At 24.7% G+C, this 20,324-nt stretch overlaps 1 protein-coding gene across 2 annotated transcripts in view; it reads right to left on the minus strand.

Moving 5' to 3' along the window:
* Positions 1-19,479, minus strand: part of LOC122852268 (gamma-aminobutyric acid type B receptor subunit 2) — a 56,527-nt gene extending 37,048 nt beyond the window's left edge. For both annotated transcript variants that reach the window (XM_044151972.1, XM_044151971.1), the window contains exons 1-2: positions 19,223-19,479; positions 9,360-10,351 (exon numbers count right to left, since the gene is read on the minus strand). In XM_044151972.1, coding sequence (XP_044007907.1) covers positions 9,360-9,725 — 366 coding nt within the window. In that variant the 5' untranslated portion in view covers positions 9,726-10,351; positions 19,223-19,479. The remainder of the gene's footprint in view (positions 1-9,359; positions 10,352-19,222) is intronic.
* Between the last annotated feature and the right edge of the window lie 845 nt (positions 19,480-20,324).

Consider the following 20,324-nt stretch of genomic DNA (forward strand, 5'->3'; position numbering starts at 1 on the left):
TGAAATATTGATCAATATTAAAACCACTTTTTATATAATATAATAAATATTCTTAGAAAATATATCGGCTAAATAATTTTTATATTCAACCGTTCATGTATAAATAAACAAAATTACCATAGTAGAAAAATATCACGTATTTTTTATTTTATTTTTTTGAAAGGTTAAAAATTTAAAAGAGAAAAAAAAAAGCTTATAATAAAATCATATGTGATTTTTATATATAAGGAGAAAATTATTGATAGAAAATTTTCTTTGTGACTGTCGATACATAGTAAAAAAAGCTCAATAAAATTTTTGATGAAAATTCACATTGACAGGTTGTGTCGGGCATTCAATACACGTGCTTTTTCTTTTTCTTAGTTTCAAAACTAATATATCTTAAAGTTAATTAATTTTTCTTTCTTTTTTTTTCGTAATTCTTTTGGTAATATATTAGATTTTTTGTTTGGATAAATGGATAGGCGTGAACAACAACAAATAATCCACTGGGTAGATGTGTTTTCAACTAGGGGACAGTTTTTTTTTTTTTTTTTTTTTTTCTATAAGAAAGTCAATCGGGCGAAAAACGTGATACATGTGGAAATAGGATTCCAATTGCGTGGACATATGGAATAAAGCTGAGTCAAAGTTTGATTAAAAAAATTAAAAAAGCTTTAATTGACGCCAATTTTAAAAAACAAAAATTAATTAAGAATATTACTTTATTTATTCACTATTTATCAAGTCAGTAGACTTGATTTTTGATTGAAAAGTTTTCATGAATTAATAAAAATTCTAGAGAAGCTTTCGTAATATATTTTTTCATATTAACAATTCAAAATTTATTTGTTTTTTTTGGTTAAAAATGAAAATAATAATGGCAATCTTCAAAGAATATAAATGAAAAAAACTAAAGAGGGTTGACATATGTTGAATTTTTATTTGTGTCACGAGATGAAAAGGTAGATTCTAAATATTGTTTCAAATGTAGACATGCAAAACCGACAAAGAGGCAATATCATCATCATCTAAAGCATCTGGAATATTATATTATTGTTCAGTATATTATACGAAAATTTAATAATTTACCCAACCTAATAATTATCAAAATTCAAACTCAATATCCCAAATAATCAAGACCCAAACTTTATTGAAGCATTGTATTAAATTATAAAGTAACAAATAATATATTGTAATTTGAAATAATTATTATTCATTGATTTCATTGTATTTATACAAATATCATTTAATAACCAAATAATTAACACAATTATTTTGAAAATAATATAAAATTTTTTCATCCAAAATAAATTAAATAAACTGATAAAATATTAATCGATAATTAAAATACATACGTTACATTTTTTATTAATTAAAAATAAATATTATGTTGGTAATTATTAAAACCAAAAAAAAAATTTAATATATGAGTTTATGTTTCATTTGAAAATACTCAATATTATTTTTAATTTTAAAAAAAATATCTATTTCATTTGAAATAAAACGATGATTGCAGTTTGTAATATAAATGTATAGAAAAAAATTTGAATGCATACACTGCTACATACGGATAAATAAAAATAAAAAACAGGATATAAAGATTTTATTTCAACGGGATAGGGTGAAATTTTGCCTTTAATGCTGGATGCCTGGGCGGCAAAAGGGCGTGGCACTTCTCTTTTGCTCCATATACCACTAAACCGAGTGTGCAATACAAGTATTTCTTCGTGGTTAATATTGTATATAATATGCAACTTTGCTTTCATTAAATAATAAATATAATCAAAACACACACACCGATGAAAAAAATATTAAAAGTTAATAATCAAAAATATTGAAAGAAAGAGAAAAAAAAATAGTAAATCAATTTAAAATATTTATCAAGTACTGAGTAATTTATTTTTTTGTTAATCAATTTTACAACGTTGCAACTCGATGCATTTTATCTTTACTAATTAAAATCGATTAACAATAAATAACTGTAAAAACCGATTGAATTATTATTCAAATAGTTGATAATATTAATATTTTTTTTTTATAAATAAATATGTATTTAATAAAAAATTTTTTCGATTAATTTGAATAACAATTAAGTCTTTTGAAAATCAATGTTAACTTTGTGAAATATTAAGTGGCTGAATAATATATATATTTTGAAATGCAAACGGTGAAAATTGTGCATTGATGATTGGACGGATCTAGAAATTTTAAGTACCAGTATAGACTGCAGTTAACAATGCATGAATTTTAGAGTAAATTCGTTGACACATACATTTACAATAATTTAATCCTCTCATTTTCCATATTTCAACTGAATATATATATATACACATTTAAACATATAAATATATAAAATTTAAACTCAATAAACATTAATAAATTTAATATCCTTCAATAATAATAATAAAACTATATTTTTAAATTTTTTTATAAAATAAAAATATCTATACTCAATCAATCACAAGAATTGTAGGAGGAAAAAAAAGTTAAAAAAAAAAAATTCTGACAGAGAATAATTAATTATTATCGAATAAACTCAATAAAAATAAAAAAAAAAAAAAATGAATGATACTATTACGAGTACTCAGTACTCTTTGAAAAAAGTCAATTGTCCATCACTTATAAAACTCTTAAAAAAAAAAAAGAATTTCATTGTTCTATTTAATTTTATTTTTATTGAATCATTTTTTTTTAACCACAAAAATACATTTTATCTGGGTAAAAAGATTTTTAAACTTTTATAAAAAATTTAAACAGTATGAGATAAAGTGATGTAACTTGTTTAAATATTTTAATTTAATTTAAAAAAGAAGAAGAATTTTTCAGGTGTATATTTATTTTATTATGAAAATTAAAATGAGGAAAAAAAAGTACTTGGATATTTGATGAAGCTATGGTATATATATGTATATAGTTTTGTGATATTAATGCTAATTTTGATGAACTTTAGGTTGTATGTATTTATATAATAAATATATTTCCCAGTGGAAAAATAAACTCTAGATACACTTGATGCATATTGAGCCGAAGGATCTTTGAAGGATTGATAGAGCTGCATCATATAACAAATGCATTATTCATACATGTTCTATCGAGTTTTCAAAACTTTAAAATTGAGCTTGAGAATATATAATGTATTGGTTTTATCCACAAATAAAATAATAATAAATATAAAAAACAAATATAGCGTATAACAATAAAACAGTTAAAATATAAATATTGATCATCAAATACCGAGTCATATGTCAATTGAGGTGTAAAAATAGAAATGTTATAGACTTTATCGTTGAATCGATAGTTATAATACTTATATAGCTATTTAATGACGCGATTATGTGTCTTTGACAGTCGGTATGTCAAAGATAGTGGTTGCAGTTTGTAAAACTTACAAGTTAATTTGATTTTATTATTTTTATTTATTTTTTTAACTCTCTCTTCAATAGTCAATACTCAACAATGACATTCAATTTTTATTATATCGATTAGTTTTTTTCAGCACACAAAAACATATACAAATTCATAAAATTTAATATTATTATTTTTAACCTCAACGCAATTTTTTTTTATCCTCCTCATAATTTTAATTCTGACCTGACATTTAATTGCCAAACAAATGTTAAAAAAAATATATATATAAAATTATTTTTAATCCAGATATTCGATTGAAGATTAAAAATTAATTATTATTAGATTAAAAAATATAATAAATCACAGCTAATTGTATTTTTTATTTTTATTTATATTTTTTTTTGCCAAAAGTTTATTCACAAAAAAATTAAAACATCATTTATCATGCTAATTTTGTATGAGAGTATATTATCATTATATTTATTTTCATAAAACGAATTAGGAATACCAAGAGACACGTTTAACGACTTTGTTTTTCGGACAAAAAATATATCAAGTTCTTAAAAAACTTTAACTAATAAATAATTCTTTAACCCAGCAACGAGATAAAAAAAAAAAAAGGAACAAAAAAATTTTGTTAAAGTACTCACGCGCTATATGTATATACGAATTTTTTATTTATTTTATTGTATTTTGGGTATTAAGTGAATTCGCAAAAGAAGAAAATGAACCAGATGGTCCAAAAAAAAAATGAAAGATGTGACTAAAGTCCAGAGATTGGACAGTAAGAGTATTTGTGTGATAGAAAAAAAAAGATGATAAAAAAATTGAAAAGCTTTTCCCGGATCTTATCGCGCTTCAAAAAACACCAAGAGTATTTTTTTCTCATCGATGTTCTTGTCTTTTTTATTCTTTCTCTCAAATAACTTTTATTTTATTTTTTTATTGACGTTAAATATTTTTATTTTGAAGCCACACATTTTAACGGTGGAAAAAAAAACAAAAAGGATAAGGTAAGAGTCTGTCAATATCGTTTGATTTGAAGCAGCAATCGACCAACCCAGACGGAAAGGAGTTGGACGGACTTTGTTTAAAGTGCAAATCTGCCGCAACTACCTTCCCGACTAGGTCAATCGGTAATTTATTTTATATACACAAGTGTATTCAAGTACATATATACATTTGTATATATATTTTGTCATTGTCATTCTCTCTCTCTCACTACTATCAACATGCTGTCGAATCACATTCCTCAATGTCTACAAGAATATTTGTCATCGAATTTGGGAAAAATTCTCTTCTCACATATATTTTTGGCGATTTTCCAAATTCATTATTATTTTTTTTTTTACGTTTTCCAAAAATTGAATTAGTTTGTGGTATACCTATTGCTTAATACTTCCATGTGAAAAAGTTTTCTGTTATCAATTTTGGCAAAGGCAATATATCTCAAAGTCAAATCAATGATATATTTTATTTTTCGAGTTTTCGTTTATACTGCACATATACATATATGCGCATCAGAAAAATCGGAAAATAAAAAAAATGAATATAAAAATATTGAACTAAGAATTTTCTTCCGATAAATTGGTATATTTTTTTTTTTCTTTCAATTTCTCTATTTTTCATTTCGTTGCGTTTAAATTGAAAACCAGTATAGATAGTTAACTATCACAAATGTATATGTGAGATAGGTATATATTTTTTTTTCATTTGATTTCCCGAGTGTTGAAAAAAAAAAAGGAAAAAAAGATGATTTAGATTCGTATGTTGCAATGCATCCAAACCTGACAATTCTTTTACCCAGAACAACTTAACTTTTCCCTCAAGAAAATTGTGAGATATTTAAAGTTTTTATTTTTTATATTCTGTATTCCCTTTACCAACAACTAACTCGTCTTCTGAAAAAAGTATAAATCTGTCGTCTGTATCTTGGCAATTCTTCACTTTTATCTCTTCCCCGGATACATTGGTACAAAGGACAAAAGAACCGGGTTAAGTGGGTATAAACTTTAACAGTGTTCATCGTTGTATATATATATATTATATTATGTATAGATGTAGCATCGTCTTTTCTGTGCACGTTACTTATTTGTCCCTTTATACTTGTCGTTTTCTTAATAATATTCTCCCTATAGAATATACTTTTTGTTTTGTGTTTTCATATTAAATAACTTGAATATTTTTTAAGAAATTTTTCGCAATAGATTATTAATTATGAAAAATAGTGTTAATTTATATTTTTAAAATATATTACAATTTAATAATTAATGTACTGGTTTTCTTTTAAAATTTTCATTCAATCGATCATCATCAAATTCGATAGATTTATACAATAGTGCTTTTAAACCATTTCCGCTGAATTTCAAAAGCATCTAAAGTCTTGAGGGCATTATAACAAGGCATTCAAAAAAACTTTAAAAAGAAAAAAAATATTGTTTTTTGATTTTTCATTGCAAAAAAAAAAATCATTATTTAACTTTGAGAAAAAAAAATCAGGTAAAAATTATAAAAGAATTATTTTTTTTTCATAAAGCTATTATTATTTTTTGAAAACTAATTTTTTTAAATTCCAAATGGATAAAGGAAATCTAAAATATATGAGTATAACAAAATCTGATATATGGATTCTTTTTTTTTCGAGATAAGAAGGGTGATAGGTATACAATGTATAGAAAAAAAAAAAAATGTGCTCTAAATCCACATAGGGACAAAACTTAAAGAAGAAAAATTTCAAATTTTATACACATGATTGCTTCCCCTTCAGTCTTGTTCGAGATTTTCTTTGTGATACGAATATCATATAATATATAATACACTAAGCCACTGGATATACTTATAGTTAAATATTTTTTTTTATCATTATACAACAATCATTATTTTATATATATTTTATAAAAAACGACACATATTCTTGATAATATACAAGTGAATAATAATATATAAAACTTTTTCTCCATCTGTGTATTTTATTTAAAAAACTTTTTGCCGGATGAGTGAACTCGTCCACATCGAAATATTGAAAATAGGATTTTGAAACAAGTTTGAGTACGTGTATATATATATTATTATTTTTTATTCAAAAATAAAAAAAAATATTAGAAGATCAAATACGAAAGCACCAGCTTTGAACAAATATATATGAAAGACTATATATTTGCATTTTTTACGTATATTTTGAATGAATAAAAAAATTATTAACAGAAGGAAAAATGAATATATAAAAATGTGAAAAATATATAAAGATAAAAAAGTGGTCAAGTATAGTTGAATATATAATATACATTCATAAAAATTTACAAAGGAATTCTCTGCATTGCAAATTGCATAATAAAAAAAAAAATAAATTAAAAAAAAAAGAATTAAGCTACTGAATAATAAAACAATATATATTATGAATTTTTTACTTTTAAATTTTGACTTTTATACAAATTAATATTTTTCAAACAAGCTTTTTAATAATAACAATGAAATTGCATGAAGAAAAAAAAAAAAAAGGCAATTATTTGTTTAGAAAAAAACAGTTCAACACAATGTCAACATAGTATTGATGACAGTTGGTTTATTCGATATGAAAAATATAAAATTTTGCACATTGGAAAAGTCAAACCAAGTCACAAGAGGTACTGGTGTGAGAGTATATTTAATATATGTATATAAAATTTCATGAATATTAATGGATTAAAAGCTAGATAATATATATGCTCGAGACGAGTCACAAGAGAATTCAAATCAGTCGGTACAACAATGGAATTTTTTATTATCATTTTTTTTTTTTTTTTATCATTCAAATTGCCAATAAATCACTGAATCACCGAGTGTGTAAATATGTGGAGAATAATTCATTTTTTACTCAAAGAAGCAATGAATTTAATATTAATCTCACAAAAAAAAAAAAAATACAAAATATTTTGTAATTTTTTATAATTAATTTATAAATAGTTGGGTTTTTTTTTTTTTTTTGGTTCAAATCAATTTATACAAATGTTTTTATCTTTTTTGTGATGGTATGTATAGAGACAGACACAAGTATTGCCATTTGAAAAGAAAAAAAATGATGATAGTAAAGAACAAACAACGAACATTTTGTATAATGTATAAACTTTGTTTCATGACTATGACATTAAATGTCAGTCTGGCAAAATTCTCGACTGGATATGTATATAGAGAAAAGGGGTACCAAGAAGATGACAAAGAAAAAAAAGTGTGAGTTTTTCTTGTGAAGTTGATATATCCAAGTGTATAATATACAATTGGTTCGGGCATTTTACTCAAGTGCCACTTTATACGTGTGTCCGAACACAGCTCGACCTTAACTACTGTGCACCAGTGTCATATATAAATAAAATATAAGTGTTATATATATAAATGAAAATTTCACTTACACATAAGAAGGTAAGTAGCTCGAGCTTCACTGATTTTTTTTTTTTCCCCTTTCAACTGAATGTAATACCCTAACGTGCCATTTTACGAAAATTCAATTCTCATCATTTTATTTTTTTTATTTTTTTTATTTTCATTGTATTTACTCGATTTACACTAAACCACTATTTTAAATTTTTTTTTCTTTCGAACAGTATATTATTTTTTTTATATATTTTTATTACCATCATTATTTGTATTGTTATTTTTTGAAAACTATTATTATTATTTTATATGATATATAAAAAGTTGAAAAGAAAAAAATTTTATTTTTTAAATTTTAAAAATAAAAATTTCAACGGTATGAAAAAAAAAAAAATGATGGTGGAAAATAATAATCTGCATACAAACCACACGTTGAAGTTTATTCAAACAAAATTTAAATTATTTGTCATTAAAAAAAAATTATAAAACGTCATTAAATCGTCAGACTCTCTTGAACTCAAATTTAAAACGTTTTTTGTTTTTTTTTTTATATCTTTTAAAATTAGTCAAATTTCTTGCAATTTAGTTTTAAAAGTATATACGACTGCTGTATTTTATGCTCAAGGCAAAATTATATTTTTGACAATAAGTCATTTAGATGAAACTTCAAACTGAATTTAAGAAGAAAAAAAAAAGAGAGAAAAAAATGCAGTAAGCAAAAAAGAGAGTGTAAAGAATAAAAAAAACAAAAAACTATCTATTATTTATAAATTTTTAATATTATTCCGTAATGTCAAGTAGCAAGAGAGCAAATAAATATACTTTATACAAATAAAAAAACAACAATGCTTTTAAAAATTTACAAATTAATAAAAAATAAATATTTTTCAACTAATAAACACTTTGTTTTCAAATGTACTATACAAGTGTGTTTATTTTCATTTTATATTGTTTCGCACAAGTTTATTTATTTAGACTACACAAATAAAAAAAAAAAAAAAAAATCGGAGTAGCTTTCGACACGTACAAGGGAGAATAGTGCGGCTGAATTGGGTCAACGAAGGCTCATCCAGGATTCAGAGGGTCATAAAATCTTTTTTCTCATATCAATATATATATACGTACAAAACGTATCAGCACAAATAAACTAGCTTGCACGACACCCGTGTCAAGCACAACGGCAAATGTTCATGGATTATAAAAAAATCGATTTTCATAGACTTGATCAATGCTACAATTGCTGACTGAACATTGGAAAAATACCAAATAATATAATGGCAATATTCCAATAGTTGCACTAACCTGTCACGCAATCGTTTTATATATAATTTTAATTTTAAATTATATATAGTTATATAATTTGATGAAATTTTCATTTCAGGTAAAATCAAACCGTGCAACAAAAATTAATTTTGATTATTATACTTAAAATTGCAAATCTTAATTTCATAAAATTAAACTCAATGAAATCAAATGATAAAAAAATAATTGTTATTATTAATTATAAATAAATAAAATCAATATAAAAATATAAATAAAAATAACTTTGCCAAGTGTCTGACTACTGCTTGACCTTAACTACTGTACAGACAATGGATCAATACATTGACATATACAATTTGATAAATAACAATATTAAAATTAAAAATAAATTAAATATAAATAATAATAAAAATACTCACAGCAGTATCATTCCACCACATATGAAGTCGATAATTTCTGAGAACATTTGCATTATCATTGACATGATCAACTGCAAGTTTAACTGAAGGCATAACACCACGTCCAATATGGTGTTCAGGTACATGTCTACCATATGGAAATAATCCAGCAATATAAACATCTTTACGTTTAACACCACCAAGATTATTTGGTTTTTGTCCATCACATAATAAAAATATATTAATAAATACAAGTATACCAATAATTATTGTAACATTGCAATGACTAAGAAAAAAATAATAATGTCTTTTTCGTTTTGAATGTTTTTGTTTTGTAAAATTTTCACAATTATTAATTGTCATTATTAAATTATATTCAGCCATCATCAATGATAATATAACAACAATTTACATTTGACACTTTTTTTTTCAACTAACCACCCCCCTACCCATTTTCCCTCCCCCCCAGCATTTGTTTAATCTCACCGAAATGACATCCTCAATTCACCCTCACGTTTTAGCCCTCGTTCTTTTTTCATTTCGACAAAAGCCACCACTACTAACACCGAAACAACACTAACACAATCAACACTTACACCATCAACACCATAATCACAATACACACAACACTTTTCTTTTTTTTTCTTCTTTTACTTAACATAAAAAAACATTAAAATTACACGCGTGCTTAGAATCTTTTTTTTTTGTCATTAAAACACTTTCAATATGTACACAACAACACTCTTATAATCTCGTTATCTCATACTGACGAATATATGTATTTTTTTTTATTTTTTTATCACCATAAAAAACCTATTATTTTATTTTTTTTCTTCTTTTTTTTTTTCTTGTACATATATACTTTGTCTTGTCGTTATTTTTCTTTTTTTTTATATTACCAAGATTTTGACAACTACGTTTTTATCATCACTTTTTTTTCTCACCTATCATCGTCAAGATTATTTTTTATTCTTTTGTTTTTTTTTGTCCATGAGCCTTCGGCTAAAGTCCACCTGAAACAAAGGAAAATTGTATAAGTACTGGAGAGGTAAATTGGATCTTTTTTTTTTTATTTTAACACAAAAATATATCATTTGTTTTTTTGTTTCATTACAATTGAAATGATTTTTATTTATTTTTATTTCTGTCGCATAGAGAGCTTAGATAGTAGAAATAAAAAAAAAATATTTTTTGCTTTTAATTGGATGGATATTTGAAAAATTATTGGCCCCGTTGGATATTCAGCATCAACAGGAGTCAACACTTTTAACTCGATATTTGCTGCAGATAATAACATACTCGTAACATGGTTTTATTTTTATTTTTTTTTATCTCTCTATGAAAAACGCACTGTACGTCCCGTGGGCATCATTCAAAAAATATTACATAAAATATATAAATTCAAATTAACTCACGTTCACGAATATAAATAAAAAAAAAAAATTTCATAAAATACTATTATTATTATTTTGTTTTATATATATTTTTAATTAAAAAGTGCAAATATTTATATAACACACAGATTTATTACATTTTATTTCCCTATAGAAAACAAACACTGTATAATATTTACACCCATATTTTATAATTTATAAAAAATTAAATATATTTGTGCTTGTAAATAATACAATGACAATAAAATTAAATAAGCTAAAATCACAAATGAATGTTTAAATTATTCGATACTCAAATGACCATGCTACATCAAAATAAAACCTTGACACAGTAACATAATTTATAAAAAATTTTTACATATTAAAAAAATAAATAATAAATAAATAAATTTATTTGTAGAGTGTGAACATGCATGCTACATAATATCATGTTTACCAACAAAATTGTACATTATATTTAAATGGCGCGAAATGAAGTAGAAAAAAAAAAATAAGAAAAAATAAAAAATAAACATAAGACACGCAAATAGTAAAAAAATGTCAGTAGTGGCCAAAAAGCTGTATTCAAGTAGGAGCTTTTTATATTACACTTGAACATTACATAAATGGATCGATATCAACCACCCATCTAAACCACCCAAGTCTTTTATTTCTCTCGCACTCTTTCTATATTTGTCTTTCTCAGTTTTTATTCTCTCGACTGTTATGAGTGCCAAGAACTTTACACGGCACGAGTTTTTCTCACTGTATTAAATTTAAGCTGATCTACCAAAGGTACGTGCCGGTCGTGACTGCAAACTACCCTAGTACACGAACGGAAACAAAATTCAAGGAACATAACTATGTATATATGTGTGCAAGAAAACTGTGAGAAATTCAAGGGCGTTGGGCTCTGATTACATGAGATGTTCTAAATTACGAGAAAGTGTTGAGTGGTAATGACCGCAAAAATAAAAATAAAATGAAATAAAATTCATAAATAATAAATAGGACAAAAATTATTTATCATAAAAACGTTTAAATATTTTTAATTTTTCATCTATTTAATTATTTTATTAACGCTTTTTTCATTTGTTAAATGGTTTTTAAATTTTATAGAAATTTATTATTTATTTACTCGTATATTTTATTAAAAAAATATTGATGTTATTTAAATTGTCACTCGATTAAAAAAAATATAAAAAAATTGAATAAATGTATTGTGTTAAAAAATATTTAAACTCGTGAATAAATATAGTATTGAAAATTTAATAATATCAACAATGATTTATACAAGAATTGAAAAATAAAAATCTCCAATATATTTACAAATTAATCACTCTGAAATTGCTTTATTTTTGGACTTTTTTCCCAGCATATTTCTTTGAAAAAATTCCCCTCTCATTTTTCAAATTACATTGCATTTTTCCGTAGGAAAACAAAAAATTCTAGGCATTATTTATAATACTGATAAAAATAATAGTCATGAAATTGATACTTGTATATTATTGGGGTGTTTTTTCTTTCAAAAATAAGCTACTTGACCAATCATTTGTCATCCATTTCAAGGTGATGGACTACGATTAGGTATAGAAAAAAAAAAAAAAAAAGAGCTATGGTCCCTGGTATTTATTGGATCATTTTTATCGTTGAAACAAATGATAAATATATCAGATAGTTAGAAATGAAATTGAGACACGTCAACGATTTGTTTAGTCATGTACATTGGTGGTGTAAAAATAAAGCTTACATGTGTACACGATACAATGACATCACAACGAAATAGGAGAACAATGCTTCCAATCATTGGACAATGCACAGTCGACTATACTTTCCTTGCTTATTCTCATAAATATATATACTACACTATTGTCAATAACACACACAATATAATCAGTCAATTTTTAAACTTTTTTTATTGATACAAATTCATCGAACCGAACGCATTTATATATTTCAAAAAAATCAATCTAATATTTCGAAATTTTTTTTTTACTGCCATGTCATGCATGAAAAAAAATCAAGACAAATTTATTCATTCACGCCAAGTATTTTAATCCAATAAATTTTTTTCTTTTTTCAATTTTTCACAAGTCAATTTGGGTGGGGCATTTTTTTTTTTTTTTACTCATTCATATTAATTTTTAATTTTTTTAATTGATTAAAATTTTTCTAATTAATAAAAAAGCAAAGAATTTAAAGCGTAAAAAGAGTTGATTTAAAGTAAAAAAAAATAATAATAATACTCAAAATGGAAATGTAATGAAATAAAATGAAATAGCACTCAAGTTTAATTCACTTCGCTTGGCATTAATTTGACCGTGCATATTTTTACTACTACTTTATTTTTTTCTCTTGATTTTTCCTTCGTGTTTTTTTTTTTTTTTCTTTCTTTCTTTAATTATTGTTTGATGTGTTCATCTTTAAAACAAAAAAAAAAATAATAATAACAAAAATAACAAGAGTTATAACCTATTTTCTTTTTTGAAAATTAATTTCTTTAAAAAAAAATAGTTGGAAATATATTTTTATAAAAATAAATAAATAATTCTGAATTTTAATTATTTATATATCTGAATTGAAATCGCTGGATAAAGTATGGGTTTTTTTTTTATTTTTTATTTACAGTTGAATCTTTTAGTAGAGAGTAGCAAATTCCATGAGGGTATTCAATGAGGATAAGGTAGAGTAAGAGGTAAATTACGAGGGGGTCAGACACGATGAGAAAACGGAAGCGTTTTTCATTTTGCTTGAGCGCAATGAATTCTTCATTTCCCCTTTTGAACACTTTTACCTTTTTCTCGTCTCTTTCTCTCTCTCTCATCATCGATAATGAAAATAATAATTATTTATAAATTCTTTCTTGTTTATTATAATTTATAAATTAAAATGAACTTAAAAATTGTTTGAATATATAAAAGAAAAAAAAATTTAGCTGTACAAAATATTTAATTATTATTACTTTGCTAATAATTATTATCTGTATTTTAGTAGATCTATTTCACTGGAGCTTTTGTATACTCTTTCAAACTTTTTATGTATCATTATTCATTAATATTTTCTATTCATTGCTATTTTTCATTTATTTTTTTCTTCTTAGATAATTTTTTAAATACAATTTTTTGTATGTTTTTTTTTTTAATGATTCATTATCCTCGTTTTCTACTTTTATTAGACTGATTTGAGATTTTTTTTTATTTTATTTTATTAATACTAGAATGTCGTTACTTGAACTACCATTTTAAGTATCAATTTTCTAAGATCCATTAGCTACATGATGATTCTTCGTCATTAGAAATCCAAAAAAATTTTATAAAATTTTTTTTTTTTACTTTTTCAATTACAAAACTTGGTTTTAAATAGTCAAACTCTAGTTTAATTAATAGCATTACTTAATCATTTTTTATTAAAAAAATAATGATAAAAGAAAATAAAAAAAAAAGAATAATAATTTATGAGTGGCCCTACCTGGCTATTAGTAGAATTAAAACAATGAAAAAAAAAAATGGAAAATAAATAAAAGAAATTTCATAAAACACAAAAGGGTAAACAAAATGAAAAAAAAAAAAAAAAAAAATGTAGTAATAGCTTACGAGGTGGTATTATCTGATGTGACCTTATGAAAATGACAACAACAATAGATGGTAATCAAGAGGTTCATGCACGAGGTTCTGAATATCATGATGTAATTAGTAATTACTAATTAAATTTTCCAATGATTCTACGAATGACTCAGTATGAAAAGAAAAGAAAAAAATAATAGAAATTATGAAGGAACTGAGTATACAGTTCAGTTGATATGAAGAAACAATTAAAAATCAATAAATCGCGGGTTTGGTTTTGGCTCCTTTACCTTCAGTTCTATCCAAAATTCCTGATAACATTTTCCATTCAATCTCAACGTACATATTTTCTTGAAATATACTTTTTTCCCAAAAATATATATATGAGAGCATTGCTATACCTCCATGGAATAAGAAAACCTCAAGTGGAATTTTCAGTCTTGGAAAAATGCCGAAAAATTCATTGAGTTTTTTTTATTTTGAATTGGAAAAAAAACCGATTTATTTATCATTTTATAGAGGACAATTTCAACATTTTTGCGAAAATTTTGTTTCGTTAGCAATAATATACAAGTTCAATTGACAATATGTATTATCATTGGTTTTTTATCTTATTTTATTTTACACTGAGAAAAGTGGTCCAGAATTTTCATCTGCATTTACATTTTTTTTTAGAATAAATTTTATAGTAGAAAAAAATTTGATATAATAATTTTTCTTTGTATTATTTAGATAACTATTTACCTAAAGTAAAAAATAAAAAAATAAAATGTAAAAATATCTGCGCAACAATTTAAAAAGTATGCACCCAAGCCTTACAATTCCATATGTAAACATTTGCCAAGGGTGAATGCAGATTAGCACGCAATGCAACAATACACTTTTTTTTTTTTCTTTTCATTAAACCTTTTCTTTTTTCTTATTTATTTTTTTTCTCCAACAAATCCTTTTGCACACATACTGTAGTCATATTTTATTTTTCTCTATATTTTTTGTAGCGAAAACAAAAAAAAAAAAAATATATATATAAAAACCAACTTTAAGTGTTTAAAATAAATTGAAAAATCTTTTTAAATTAAGTAAAAATTATCTCAAATTAATAAATAATAAATATGATAACTTTTATAAACTTTTTTCATCAATAAGTAAAAAAAACTTGAAATTAATTTAAATTAAAAATTAATAATTCAATATTTATCAAAGAAAATTGTATTAAATAAAAAATAACGAGAAAAAAAAAAAATAATAATAAAATTGAAAAAGTAACTAATGATAATAATAATAATTAAAAAAATTTATTAAAAATATATATAAAAGAGTTGAGTTATTGTAATGTGAAAATAGTAGGCAAGCTGTTGGTTGAAAAGTACATATACAAGTTAAATTTCTCGAAGAAAATATACCTACTTAGGGGGGTTGGGGGGACAGATTGAAAGCCCGGGCGACCTCCTTTCTGTTGAATTTTCCAAGGGGTATAATGTATATATAACAGTGGCGCGACGGGACCACAATTTCTATATATTATATTATAAAAACACAAGTAAGAGAGTAATAGAGGGTAAGAGGAGTAAGCAAGTTGGCACATAGACGAGGGCAAGAACCGTGATTCTCATCAAAGCATATATATACATCGTCGTCGTCGTTGTTGTCTATAGTTACTTCAAACTTCCCTATCCATGCTTTTAAAATTGATAATCGAATCGCGGCTTGCCAACGTGGTCGATTTATCGTTCACCACATTATATTATACAACAACGTATGTCTCTTTATATAGCGAGGTTCAAATATAGAAGTATATACTGCAGTACTACGACACCATACATTATATATATTAAATATGTATATATGTGTTATTTTGTGTATATATATACGAGTCTCTTGCTGATGGTGAAACACTTGACATTTGCTCACAAATTATCTAGACAACCAACGAGTCTACATAATTACTCTGGTATAAAATACAACATTGAACAACTCATTTCAACTACCACACACGAGATACATATATTGGCTAAAACAAATCTCTTTTTATAATTAATTATATTTGATTAATTATATATATTTTTGAAAATTTATTTTAAAAAAAAGAAAACTCATTGATTAATTTAATATAATATTTTTAATTTTTTCTTTTTCTATGAATAAATAAATTTCATAAAGAGTTTTTCTTTTTATATTAAAATTTTTTAAAGTTAAAAAAAAAGCTTCATATTGTTTATGAAGAATTTTATGTTATTTAATTATTTTTTTTGCCATTAACAGTATTATTATGATGTTAAAATAAAAAATATAAATTTTGAAATTAATTTATAAAGACAAGAACAATGCATTTATTAGAAAAAAAAAAAAAAAAATTTTTTTTTGCATGTTGAATACACGAGTTTTATAAAGGTTCTATATTCCCTCGTGTATGTAAGCGAGTTGTGACACAAGCAATTATCGGTCGCTTAAACTCGATTGAAATTGACGGATACAAACACTGCAGGTATTGTACAATCGGTTGTACCAGAAAATAATTTTCTATACAAACTTGAATTGGCTAAAATACAAAAATTGATTTTACAAATATATATATCAGTAGTAAAACAAGTTTAATATTGTTCTCTAAATAATTTAGAAATTGGAACGAGTTATTTTTTTTTTATATTTGTTTTTTGATTATTTTTTTTTTTTAGTATTTAATAAATTAGTGATTCAGCATAATAAACTGTACACCTGTGTTATCATTATATACAAAGATCATTGTACAAACTTGATATACAAAAGTCAACCAGTCAACTACTACTGGTCACTATTTTAATTTTTAATACTTCGTTTTTAGTTTATTTCTCAATTTTATCGTTAAAAAAATTAATTAATATATGAATTTATGCAAATTATAAACTAAAAAAAAAAAATGGTATAATTTAAACTCATGACTAATGGTTTAAATGTCCTTCATTTAATATTTAATATAAATTGATAAAACATACCGCAGTTTTATCAACAATATACATCATAATGAATCAATAATAATATAAAAATTTTATATAATAATATTTTACATTAAATCTCATATTTTTTTTGCTGTTCTATATATTTATTTTTTCGGAAAAATTTTCCAACAGTTCTACGTAACCGAAATTCTGACAGAGACATGATTTTTTCAGCACATAAAAATGAAGAAAAAAATCATACAGAAGAAGAAGAATAAGAGAAATTTTTTTAGGAAGTAAAAAAAAAATTGAAATCATACATTAAATATATATATGTATTTTTTTTTTATGACGTCTTGTATATAGAATGCGAGATGTTTACCAAACAAAAAACATTGTACGGTTACAAAGTACACAAACTTTTTCAACATTAGTTACATTTAATTTTTTTTTTTTTTCCATTTTTTTCCTCATTCTTCAAGTGAATTTTTTTCCCTGTTAAGCTTCATGAAAGAAATATTTTTTAATAAAAAACTTGTACGCGTAAAGTCATATTGCAATCGAGTATATGTATGTACTAGACAAAGTGAAAAATCTAAATAATTTTTTAACTATTTTTTCTTTCAATTACCGTAAAATATTTAATTCCATGTGGTCACATGCATAAACACAGAGCCAGGTAAAATGGGGTAACTAATTAATGTACGAGGGAGAGTCAAAGGTCGTTATGTGTGTAAAAAAAAAAATAATAAAACATAAAAAAAATACATTCGGTCGATATTCACAACTATATACAAATATAACACAAAGTGTCGATGAGTATGTATATTTTATATATCCACAATTCAATACACTTGTCGTCAAGCACCCTGGTTATAGTTATTTTTTTTTTTTTATTTAATTTTTTTCCTTGATATTGAGTGTGACAAAATAAGTCACGAATAATTTTTTTTTTTATTTTGTTTGTATATATAATGTAACGAGTTATCAACTCATCAAAATTATAGATAAATAATAAAAATATTATTTATTTATCAATATAAAATAAAATAAGTATATTGTTTTATAAAAAATTGATAAATATTTGTTGACTTTGATGTATATAAAATGAAAAATTTTAACAATACACTGAGTGTATTAAAAACTTTGACAAGTGACAAAAGCTTTAATACATTTTCAGAAATGAAAATGTCAAATCCACCTCATGACTTTTATATATATATATGTAGTACAATTGTACTTAAAAACTCTCCGAATAAAAAAAACGTCAATCTTATCGTTGAAAAATCATAGAATTTAAACGTCGGAGATTAAACTTGTTCGTAAAAAAATTCCAGATGAAAAATCACATGGATAATAAATCGTGTAAATGAGTATAATATCACTCGTAATAAATTTTTTTTTTTTTCCATGTCATGCAGTTATTATTGTCGTGGGAGATAATAAAACTATTATTTATGTTTAAAAATAAAGATCAATATATAGACGAGAAAGTAATTGAAAGGTATTCTGAGAGTGAAAATGTAAATACTGAGGGGGGTTGATGGTGAAGCTTTCAAGGGGAAAATAAATAAAATAAAAAAAAAGCAATGAAAATAGCGACTCACTCGGTCACTCGTGTCTTGCGGTCGATGCAAGTATAAGGGGGCCAAAGAGGTCGCGCGGACTAGCGCGACCGAGTAATCCAAAGCATTCCCAGCATCCTCGTGTCATATTATCTTCTTTAATATCTATGTCTGTTGTTTTATTTTTTTATTCTTTTTTTTTTCACGCAAATCATTTTTCACTGATTGTGCAATACTACAATGTGTGTATTAAAATTTTACCCGGTAATCTCTTTCTCCACCGTCACTCAACCCAGTGCCCTTTTTTAATTTTATCATATATTTTTGTCTACTATATTACATTTACCCTCAACTATCAATGAATGTTTAATATACGCAATCAGATTATCAACACAAAACTTTGAACAAAAAAAAATAGAATAGAATTTAAAAAAAAATTTTTAAATCGAAAAAAATATATAAACAAACCTTGTCACTTTGTAATAATTCTTCTCATTACAAGTTGTACTTGATTATATTTATTAAAACTATATTTTTTTTTAAATTACAATCTATACTGAGACAAACACACGAGTACATGATAAATGAATGTATCAATGCCGGCACAAATATTCACAATTTTAAATTTATGATAAGACATCGAAATTTTTTTTTTAATCCAAATTTTGAAGTATACATTGTCCGTCGACGAGATACGTCGAGCTCGACGTACACGACGCGAATGAGGGTTGGTCCTGCGCATCAACGCCACCAAGTGGTTAACGAAAGCACCACAATCATGGATAAAGGGTGAGAGGACAAGAGGGTAAACCACCCTACTACGACGTGCACTACCAGTCTGCCACTACCACTATCATCATCATGATCATCATCATCATCATCAACAACAGCAGCAGCAGTAGCAGTAATAACACACCATCCCCTTTTGTCATCTTGCTTCCACGCACAAGTGTATTTCTATCTCTCAACTGTATATAATATTAAGAATATCGGTAAGAGAATAGAGAAGGGTTTCATTTCGCTTTATTTTCTATAGACACGGACGGCAACACGAAACGCAATCTTCCCTCATCGTCGACGACGATGTATAGGAGATGCGTTGCTCGGTGCGGGTGGTTGCAGGGACAGGCCTGGAAACTATACTCATCGTGTGTGCGAATTAAGCTTTGCAATACCACACCAGCGCATTTAAACAGTGTGCTTGTTCACTCAAAGATTAAATGAGAATGAGAATGAAAGAGGTAAATGAGGAACAAGTAGAACAAGTGGAATGAAGAAAAAAAAATTAATATATAAATATAGGTATAAAAGGAAGTAGCTAGCTTTATCTTTAACTGAATGACGACGAGGACGTTACACATCGACACCCTTAGATAATATATACATTTATAAATTAAAAGGATACCCTGCACATATGATCTAATTGAATATACCAAGTGTTAAAGCTTTTTTTATCGCATAATGAAATATATTTTACAATTTTTTTTAATGTAAATTTGCAAGTAAATTAATAAATATTTAAACTTAATAAATTTAAACAATTAAATAGTCTTAAAAGAGTTTTAAGATA

This window comes from Aphidius gifuensis, linkage group LG3 (assembly GCF_014905175.1).
Source record: "Aphidius gifuensis isolate YNYX2018 linkage group LG3, ASM1490517v1, whole genome shotgun sequence".
Taxonomy (NCBI): Eukaryota; Metazoa; Arthropoda; class Insecta; order Hymenoptera; family Braconidae; genus Aphidius; species Aphidius gifuensis.